Genomic DNA, 11296 nt, shown 5'->3' with positions numbered 1-11296 from the left:
GTTTTTATTGCTTCATTTCAAACTAGGAGATATAAAATAAACCAATTTCATAATATTTCTGTATATTTAGTTGTTTTCTTAATGTTATTTGGAACATCATTGCAACCTGTCAGCTTTTATTGAGGATTTAGAAGTTGCCGTGGCCCGAGTGTGTACAGTGGGGTGTTGTTTTTGTCACATGTGAAAGTGACCTGATGGGAGCAAAAGAACAACTGAACAATTTGGGATTCACAGACTTTGGTAATCGTTAAAAAAAAATGAAGAAAAATTGTTCTGTGTGAACTAAAAGCTCAAGTATAAACCATCCTGACACACTGACACAAATGATCTGCTATCTGTAAGCAGGACAGTGTTTCATGAGCCTGGGTGAAGCTAATTTGCATGAGTTTAACCTCCTGGTCAAAAACTTGCATGACTCTGTTAGCACTGTAACTTTCTCCTGTTTATTTATTCATTTGCTAATTGTAGTAGATTAATACGTTTTGAAAGGTAGTTTTTCCTCCCCACTGTCGCCAAGTGCTTGCTCATAGGGGATTGTTGGGTTTTTTCTTTAGTTCAGTTCAATTCAATTCATTTGTATGTAAATACTGTGGATTGAATTGAACTGAACTAAAGAAGATTTTAGGAGACGGAGTAGTCACTGAGTGAACCAGGGTATTATAACATCTTACCATAAAAACTACAACCAATCAAATAAACAATTGGATTTAACAAAACATCTGAAGTGTGAACATTTTGTCTCATTTAAAACATGTGAAAATGTCCAATTATAACAACCTAACAGAAGAAATAAAAACGTTTACATCCTGGTTGAAAACATTGTTCTGTGAATGATATCCACTGTGTCTGTGTTGTTGATGCCTTTTGAAAAAAAAAGTCTAAAGTATTGTAGTTGAGTACAGCTCCAGGTTTTGTACAGAGTACTTTCCATTTGCTGTAACTTTACTCTGCTATCTCATCAATAATGGCTTTGATCATCATCTGTTCCCTGAATGCAATTGACACCCTCTTCTCAACGAGAAGCCTGGGCTCGGGTGGGCCTGAGTGTCCTGGAGGTACTTGCCCTGCCGGATACACGGGTGGCCAGGTCGTGTGCCTGCGGACTGTCCAAAAGTTAATAGCTATGTTTGCAAAGCCCTTTATTAAATACGCTTTCATGACATTATTGTTTGTCGGACGGTGGTCAGAGCTATCAGTGGCTGATGAGTGGGACATGAAATGTCACCTCTCGGGACACTGGGGAGGGAGCCTGAGTTAGTGTCTTGGGTTGAGAGATACTGACCTCAATAAACAGCTTGAGTATCTGCGGCTGTATGGTCTGAACACTCAGGTGAGGAGAGGAGCTGAGCTGGAGACATCTGACAGAGGCCCTGGTTCAGATCTTAAACTCCCAGTTTGAAGTGAAGACAGAGCTGAGTGTAAAAGCAAAGATCTCAATTTACTGTCTGAGCTACGCCCCTGTCTTCACCTATGGTCATAAGCTTGATTTAAAGATTGAAAGAACGAGATCACAGATACAAGCAGCAGAAATAAACTTCCCCTGTCAATCTTTTCTGTTCTGCGAGAGCAGACATTTTTTTTTAAGTAGAGCAAATATAACTGCTTTAAAGAATATGATTGTTTCCTTGCATGACACATGGAGATGAGTTCTCCGTCACAAATGGTGTGGTCACCTGCAGGTTGAAGGTCATTGCAACTCCAACCCACATCCACTGCTACTGTACTAAGTTAGGACAACATTAAAGACTTTGTTCAGGTAATTGCATTTGGATCACCTAAATCATGCCTGGACTGACAAACAAATCATCATTATAGATGTTACAACATACCAAACTTCTGTTGTTGAATCCAGCAACCAGCAATGACACTGGAATGTCATTCCTACCGGAGAATTGCAGTCTGATTGCATTACCAGAAAGTAACCATTTCAAGCATTGAGGACAGCTATAGTACTGGTACCTTGGAATCACACAGGCAAATGGCAACCATGAAGAGGTCGCTTGGCAAGCTGCAACCACCAAACACCTGCAGAGAGTAAGGCGACTTCTGAGGAGTCAGCCAAATGGGGTGGACAAGATCCAGGGCAACATCTACACCCTGCTGTTGGTCAGATACTCTGCTGGGACAAGAAGTTGGCCAAAGGAAGCAATAGAAGCCACTGACATCAATACAAGAAAGCTCCTTATCATGCATAGAGGGTTTCAAAGCAATAAACAGCCAAGTTTATAACGGTGCAGGCTGACTGAGATTAACTGAAACAACAACAAAGCAGTTCGGTCAATATTCAGATATTTTATTCCCATACCATTTATACTTCAGGATTAAGTCAAATACAAAAAATACAAATACAAAATAATTTGTTCCTCCTGTCCGTGTTGTGCAGATAGCAGCAGGGCTTCTGTTCCTTTATCTTTCATGTAGATGATTCATTCAAATATATCTTTCATGTCAGTTTTAAGATTTCATATTAATATCATATTTTATCAACAGACATGAGGCTAAATATTACGTTTCAAGTCAGTTTAAATAACTCAGAAAGGCATTAGATCACTACGGAAGGAAGAAAAGGTACAAATGTGGGTCCCACACATAAGGCAGAACTGGTTCAACATCACCACCATCTCAGCTGCACCTCAGAATACTGCTGATGCTCTGGTGGCGACTCAGGGTCCCTTTTATCACACAGCTTAAGGGAAAAATTCAATGACTCGGGTGTATTTGTAAGTGTGTGTCTGAAGTGAATGTGACGAACAAGTGAAGAAAAAAGGGAAGGAAACACTCCAGACTTACCTCAACAAATCCAGAGGTAGATTAACCCACAGTGTAGGGGGAGTGGAAACTTACATGACACTGTAACAGTCAGTTTACATTTCCCCAGTACAACTTCAACTTCTTCATTGGTTCATATGTTAGAAGTAAACCTGATAAACCACAACAGGATCAGTGCTAAGGTCACATGATGCTACATAAAACACCTGTAAACAGGCTTTAGTAGGTCAGTTGTTTCCTGGGTTAGCTTTCCACATATTTAATACTTTTGTACTCATACTCAAACTGATTCATTCAGTTTGGTAACAGAGCACAACAACACACACATTACAGTTTTTAGTCAGACATACAGCTCAGTAATCTCACTGCTCCATTCAAACACTCTTCACAGCCTCCATTTGTGATTTTCTTGTGCTTTTAGTTGTTCAGTAGTAATTCTGCCAGAGACTGGAGGACCTCCCTCTTCTCATACAGATACATCTGGGTCTCCCACAGCATGTCCACCAGGGCTGCGTCGCTCACCTCATCCAGCATCACCTCCTGAGATAGTTGGGGACTCAGTCTGCACACAATGCAATGGACACAGTGATTAATAAACAAAATAATGATAACTAACTGTGCAGAGAGACATTCTAAAGACAGTAAAGACTAAATGTAAAAAAAAAAAAAGTTAAATAAAAACACCAGAAAAAAAATCACCATTACTGCTGAAGAGCTTTTGGAGCTACGTTCATGCTTCTTTTCCACTGTAGGCTTGCTTACAAGACAATGCTGAACCATGTGTTACAACAGAGAAAGAGTGTGTGTGCTAAACTGACTGACTGCAGTGCAAACCTGTTATTTGGTGTTTTATGAGTTTCTAGCAGAAGTGAAACTACAGCATTTGGTCTCAGCTTCTCACGTGAGTACAGTGAAAAAGAGGAGATGCAACATAACCTCATGACCTTGTGACACTTTAGGGTCCTTTTTATCACACAACTTAAGGGAAACACTGACATCAAAATTTATATGTATGAACTGATATCATATTTATAAACACAAACATCTATATATTTATAGATGCATGTCTTCCTGCCGTCCCCAAAATACAGATTCTTCCTAGATTCTTCACAGAGAAACTGAGAGAAATGAAAGACAAATGCACAAACGTGTCTGCAAATTAAAAAGCTCAAATTGTGCTGCAATGAAACTGTAAATTAGGTACATCAAGTGAAAAAAAAGGTTTCAATATTAGAACTAGAGTTTATTAAACAGTAAATTTCAGCTTTCAAAGATTAGTTTACAAGGCGATGGCACAACTCTATCTAATAGACTTCAACTTGCTTATGTAAACAGGGAGTCTTCTTCACACAATAAGGTTGAGGGTGAGGGGAGGAAGACGAGGTAAAAGAAGCACTGTGGAACTAACTGCTGTGTCTTTTAGCTTCATGGAGAGATAAAGGTGCACATCATTTAAATAGCAATAGAAATATATATAATATGCCTGCCTAAGAGAAGCATGTAGAATATAAATTGAACTGGTCCCTGCAGAGAACCCTGTGCAACTCCATATTTAACCACATATAGCCGCCCCTCTCCCTGAGCCTGGAGATTTCTTCCTGTTAAAAGGGAGTTTTTCTTCCCACTGTCACCAAGTTCTTGCTCATAGGGAGTCATCTGATTTTGGGGTTTTCTCTCTCTCTCTTACTGTAAAGCAATTTACCTTATAATATAAAGTGCCTTGAGTTGACTTGTGATTTGATGCTATATAAATAAAACTTAATTAAAACCAAACTGAACTAAAATGTCATAACTACATCCATGTAAAGTAATGTAGAATGTGACAAAACTGCAGTCATGTCATATATAGGTTGGTCATAATTGTCCTACTTCTAGATAACTGACATGCTGCAGATTTGATCACTGTGACAGTTCACATGTAATGCACGTGTGAATCATATCTATGTGGATGCAGTCATACTCCCTGTTAAAGCCAGAATCTAATTTTAAATCCTGCTCCTCACAAACGTCTTGAATAATCAGGCCCATCTTACCTTAATGACCTCATAGACCAGTCTCACCCCATTAGAGCACTTCGCTCTCTGACTGCAGGCTTACTTGTAGCTTCTAGTGTTTAAAAGTAGAATAGGAGGCAGAGCCTTTCAGGCTCCTCTTCTGTGGAACCGGCTTCCAATTCGGACACGGGAGACAGACGCCATCTCTAGTCTTAAGATTAGGCTTAAAATGTAACTTTTTAATAAGGCATATAGTTAGGGTTGGAACAGGTGACCCTGAGTTTGCTGCCATAGGTGTAGGGTGCTGGGGATTCCCATGATGCATTGAGTGTTTCTTCTTCAGTCACCATTTTCACCCACTATGTGTTTTACACCTCTCTGCATTTAATCAATAGTTATTAATAATCTCTGGCTCTCTTCCACAGCATGTCTTTGTCCTGTCTCGTCCACTCAGCCCCAACCGCTCACCGAAAATGGCCGCCCCTATATGAGCCCGATTCTGGTGCAGGTTTCTTCCTGCTGGCTCGCAGAGGGGTCATCTGATTGTTGGGCTTTTCTCTATTTTCTGTATTATTGTAGGGTCTTTACCTTACAATATAAAGTACATTGAGATAACGGTTGTTGTGATTTGGCACCATTTAAATAAAACTGAATTAAATTGAAGTAAACACTCAGTCTTACAGGAACTCCTTTTAAACCACTGCAGATGAAGCGTCTGAGAATAAGAAACAACTACAAGCATTCTAAGATAAATGGATGAGAGCAAGTTGGTACAAATACAGAGAGGCTGAGAAAAGAGGATGCATTAAAAAAGAACCAAAACTAACACGTGTGTCGTTTCTGACCTGTGGTAAATGGTGTCGATCATTTCACACCACGCTCTGGCCCTGTCCACTGCACAGCCATCAGAGTCTGTACACTGTGTAGTAAGAGAGACATTTTTATAATGAGCAAGACAAACATGCTTTAACAAATGCTTTTCTTATTAGAACACCAATACATGCGCAAATGTCAAATGGAATAAACACAAATACCAGATTAAATAAAAATAAATAATCAGGGCACATTACAGCAATGGCCAGAGTTAACCACTCACAAACATAAACTGAAAAATGATACTCACACAGTCCACCAGCATTTTGCCCAGCTCTTTTGCTCCTACAAAGGTCTTGGCCAGCTCCAGTGGGTTGGAGGGTCGGAACACATCCACAGAGCTCACCACCACCTGAGGAGGTTTACCTGGAGACACACAGGAGCACGTGTACAAAATGATAAAGGGGAGGGGGACTTCAATTAGAGACACTGAACTCAAGCTAGTTATTCACAATGTGCAATATGCAAATTACTGTTTGTTTGGGGTTTTTTGTTATCATTTACACAAACTGTCGAGTTGTCAGATAGCGTCTAAATATAGATTAAATGCCAAGACAACTGATATATACACCCACTGGCCACTTAATTAAGTACACCTGTTCAACTGCATGTTAACACAAATATCTAAATCAGTCAATCACATGGCAGCAATTCAGTGCATTTAGACATGATCAAGATGAACTGCTGAAAATCAAACTGAGGATCAGAATGAGGAAGAAACTTTATTTAAGTGACACAGATGTTGGTGCCAGACAGGCTGCTGAGTATTTCAGAAGCTGTTGATCTGCTGGGATTTTCCCACACAACCGTCTCTAAGGTTTACAAGAGAATGGTCAACTAAGTATCAACTAAGGTAACTAAGAGCATCTCTGAACATAAAACATGTCAAACACATGGGATAAAGCAGCAGAAGACCACAACAGGTGTCCTTCTATCAGTTAAGAACAGCACACTGAGGCTACATGTCACCAAAAACTGACAACAGAAGATTAGAAAAACAGTACCTGGTCTGATAAGTTTCAACTTCTGCTGCAACATTTAGAGTGTTGGGTCAGAATCTGGCATGAAAAACACAAACGTCTGCACTGCTACTGGTGGTGTAATGGTGTAGAGGATACTTTCCTGGCACTCTTGGGCCCCTTAGTGCTAAATGAAATCATTTAAACACCACAGTTACCTGACTATTGTTGCTATGTCTATATTGTATGCCTATGTGGTCCTTTATGATCCCACTGTACCAATCTTTTGAAGGCTGTGTCCAGCAGGACAATGTGCCATGTCTGGTTCCTTGAATATGACATCATTTATGTGCATCCAACCAATCTGCAGCAACTCTGTGATGTCACGTCAATATGGACCCAAATCTCTGAGGAATCATTTCAGCACCTTGTTGAATTTGTGCCACACAGAATTAGGGCAGGTCTAAAAGCAAAACAGAGCCCAACCCAGTACTAGCGATATGTACCTAATAAAGTGGCCAGTGTGTGTATATATCAGTTTTCTTTGCATTAATGTATATTAAAGACACAGAAGAAGAGATATCACTCACATAATTTAACAATTTGACACAAAGTTACTTGGCTCACCTGTTCCAAGAGAGACCACTATACCCAGCTTCTTTGTGTCCTTCTCACGGCCCTAAGAGAGACACGTGCAGAGAAGAAGTCATGAACAAATCCATGTGGCTTAACGTCCATTAAGTGCATAAAGGAAGGAAAGTGAACAGAGTTCCAGTTGCTTACCTCTGCTTTTAAGGCCTTATTGTACTGATGGACTTCTGTCATGGCATCTAGTGTCGGGTTATTGGCCAGCAGCCCTCCATCCAGAAAGCGCCCCATTGGTCGGAAGTAGGTGGGAGCAGCGCCGCTGGAGCGAGCAGCTCGCCATACAAGTTGTTCTGATATGAACACAAGGATATAAGTAAGACAGTAATGTATAGTCAATGCAATTACACTGCTTTGAGTTCATAATTATCACTTCCTGTCTGTCTAAAATCTGTTTTTTTTTATTTTTATTTTTCACGACTTTCCAGGACTTGGTCCTGTACGCATACACACACCTTCATCTGTCACCTTCCTTATCTTTCTGGGTGGCTCTTCTGTGTATCGTACTATCAACACATCCTCATCCTCCCAGCCTGTAACAACAACATGGCTGGGACTCAAACAGCAGAGGACACGACTCCTTCATGAACAGCACACACAGTCTCAGTTTCAGTGTTGTGTTCATGCACAGGCGTAGTTTTCAGGTTTTATTGCCTCAGTGAAGTGAAAGTACATAACCCTCACATTAAAATATGAGTGCTGAAAATTCCTTTGGTGCCATCCAGTGGTATGTTCACTATCCCATTTAATACATTTGACACTTGAGGGCTGGTGCTGCAGCCCAACAAACACAGGTGATATCTGATGTACCTTGTGGGATGGTGAGAGGCTTGAATGTGGCAGTGGTGGTGTATGGGGCCTCTCTGGAGACGGATGGAGGGTCATAGTTCCTGAATATATGAAGCTCGCCTGGATGTCTGTCTGCCAGAACACTGGTCACCATTACCCTGTAAAGAAAGAAAGAAGGGAAAAGTCATGATGTCATAGTAAACTTCTGCCTGTTCTCCTTAAACACCTGAAAATTTGAACAGCATCATTTCAACCAAATTACAAAAATATTTTTAAAAATCTGGCTCCTGATGTATTATTTTAGTGTTTACAGAGCCATGCTACACATATCTAAGCCAGTCAGTACTTCTTTTTTAATTCTCAGGAAGTAAAAAATTAGGTGATCAGGATAAAACCAGCTCAAAGTTTCAAAAACTGACCAATCACAGCAAAAGAGTGGGATATTTAAAGCTTTTATATGACACTGTTAGCACCAGCAGAAACTAGGGCGACTAAATTCTTAGTTGACTAAATAACGAAAATCTTTGGCTAATTGATTAGTATAAAACCTAAGAAACACTGAGGTCTGAAGTTAAATCTGAGGACTGTTTACTAGATAATTGTCAAAAACTGGCATTTGAAACCACTAATCACAAAAAACCCACTAAAAATAAACTGATGTTAAATATGATATGAAAATTTCTACAATAGATCTTCACATATTATTAAAATGCAGCAAATTAACAAAAAAAATGACTACAAAGTGTGGTGCATTGTGCCGTGAATAATCAACAATGCATACTGTTCTACACTTCATGACTTCATGACATCTCACTAAAAGATAGAATCTAAAAAACAATTTAAAAAACCAAAACAATAAATCATGGATCCATCCACTTTATTCAGCCTGTTTGTGAGGAAAGAAGCCAAAGCAGAAAACCCCAGACCTCCTCTCCACTATGGAGGACCACAAGAGCCACGCGCATCGAAATAAACAACTCTGTGCTTAAATAATCAATTGTAGAATCAATTCTGCATTTGTAAATTCATTTTTGAATTCCAATTTAATAACCTTCATTTCAAAAACCTTTTTCAAATTGCACTTTAATAAAGTGACAGGTTTATTTGACAGGTCAAAAATTTATGAATGAATTATAATAAAACTTTGTAGGAGTGCTTTTCTATAGCAATGTAAAAGCTGCAGCGCCATCTTGTGGCAGATGGCTGCATAACATTTAGAACGCAACAATTTGTCGTTTTCTCCGTAAGCGTGACAGGTGGAAAAGTTATGAATGAATTATAGTAAAACTTTGTAGGAGTGTAGAGTGGGTTCATGTTAATAATCCATTTGGCTTATATCCACTAAGGTGTTCAAGGCCAACCTAATGATTTATTAGTCGAAAATAGACAAATAGCCTTATAACTTAAAAACTGTGATTCTTACAAGTGTGCCATGTAACACATCAACATATATAAAGTTTCGTAAAGATTTAAAATATAATGTCACATATGACCTCTGACCTCTCCTTCAATGTAAAACTGAAGGTTAAAGTGATAATAATGCTATTTAGAGCTATTTAAAACTGTCTTTTGCTGCCATTGTTAGTATTGACAACATATAGTTATATAGGGAATGGTATATGGGGATTGTAAATATCATGTTACTGTTGATCTCTGACGTCTTCTTCAAGGTCAGATAGGTTCAAACTTTCATAAAATGTCATTTTTTAAAAAAATGGTGTTTAAAATTCTGCTGCCTTTGTTTGTATTGGCATTAATTAGTAAATGATGCTGCTATATGGGGATTCTAAATATCACTTTATAGTTAGCATTTAAACATCATGTCACATTTGACCTCTGACCTCACTTTTACGTATCGCATCTGCCTTTGTTTCACTTTGACTCCAAAACGTGTGCTGGCTTTAAAGAAAGTATTATAACGATAAAGAATGAGCTGCTAGTTGGTTAGAAATAAACTGTGTTATAATATTATATAATAAGCTCAAGTTATTTCAGTTATTTACAAATCAATACCTATTATCTATTACTTACTTGTACACAATGTTTATGTAGAACATACAATACTTTTCGCTTAAAAGTAAATACTGCCCAGATGACGAGAAGATTGGGCAGAGGTCTGCAATTGGTTTGAATTTTAGCTTTTATTTTGCATTTTTCTGCCTATTATCACATTCAGACATCTACCTGGGGAACTTTATGTCAGTCATCTTGGTGTTTTCTCCAAACTCTGTTTTGAGGAAGTCCTCTAGCGGTGCTGATTCATAGGGTCTTGATCCTTTGAACACCTGCTCCTTCATCCTAAAGTACAGGCAGCGCAGGTACTCCATGGATTTACCTACACATAGAAGAAGTGTCATTGTTGTTCTGATGCTATGTGATGAAAACCCTGAGCACTGGAAAAGAGAACACAGACACACCGTGGATTATAGCCAGAGCCAGGATGCCTCCCGTGCTCGTGCCAGCTACCCAGTCGAAGAGCTCTCTGGTGGGTCTGCCCGCCTCTTTCTCCAGAGCGATCAGCATCTGGATCAGCACCAGGCCTTTAATACCGCCACCATCAAGACACAGCACGCTTCCATTACATCTGTAATGACAATGACAAAGTTTAATCCTAATCCTATATCACAGAGGAAAGTACATTGTACTCCACAATATTTATCTGACTTTTTAAGCTTTTGGAAGCTTTACAGGTTTTTCTACTGCTCTTAGTTTGATATAGAATTATTTTTCAGGCACATATACATGATTAATTGGACTGTAGACTGAACTGCCCAACAGCACACATGTAGAGTTGTTAAAGTTAGGAAAACTTTACACACCTACATCTATAAAATGCTACTTCTGCTAAAAGTAAAAACAGGTGAGGCTGTTTTAATGTAACAATAACTGAAATATGAAGACAGACCATCATTTTTATGTTTTCATGCTTTTTGTTGTTATACCATAAAGTTAAAATACTTTGATCATTTAAAAGAACAGGATCTAGGAAGAGATGTGTGACGGTGTTGTGTGGTTTAGTTTACCACAGTAAAATTGTAAATCTATTTTTGTAACATAATTTTTAAACATTTTAACTCAACTCAACTTTTTTTCCTTCAATCTGATTGTCTCCACTTTTCAGACAACTAAAGAAGACATTAAAAAGATGCTGAGAAAGAACGCCATCCTTTCTCGAATTAAAAATATTCTCAAACCTACAGAAGACCTGGAGAAACAAATCTGTGATCAGATTTTCATTGGTCACTCAGAATCCAGGTGCAGTGGACC

The 11296-nt window shown here is 38.9% G+C and overlaps 1 protein-coding gene across 1 annotated transcript; it reads right to left on the bottom strand.

Moving 5' to 3' along the window:
- Positions 1 to 2437: 2437 nt before the first annotated feature.
- On the bottom strand, positions 2438 to 10773 carry LOC109200860 (85/88 kDa calcium-independent phospholipase A2). The gene is made up of 10 exons (XM_025904628.1): positions 10766 to 10773; positions 10447 to 10613; positions 10214 to 10364; positions 8051 to 8187; positions 7696 to 7773; positions 7379 to 7533; positions 7223 to 7274; positions 5887 to 6002; positions 5609 to 5682; positions 2438 to 3331 (listed from the first exon to the last, which is right to left on the bottom strand). The coding sequence occupies exons 1-10, from the start codon at positions 10771 to 10773 to the stop codon at positions 3187 to 3189; spliced, it is 1083 nt and encodes a 360-aa protein (XP_025760413.1). The 3' UTR covers positions 2438 to 3186.
- Positions 10774 to 11296: the final 523 nt, after the last annotated feature.

The sequence above is a fragment of the Oreochromis niloticus genome, unplaced genomic scaffold (assembly GCF_001858045.2).
Source record: "Oreochromis niloticus isolate F11D_XX unplaced genomic scaffold, O_niloticus_UMD_NMBU tig00002932_pilon, whole genome shotgun sequence".
Taxonomy (NCBI): domain Eukaryota; kingdom Metazoa; phylum Chordata; class Actinopteri; order Cichliformes; family Cichlidae; genus Oreochromis; species Oreochromis niloticus.
The sequence above is the reverse complement of the archived record's forward strand: the minus strand, read 5'-3'. Positions and strand labels throughout refer to the sequence as shown.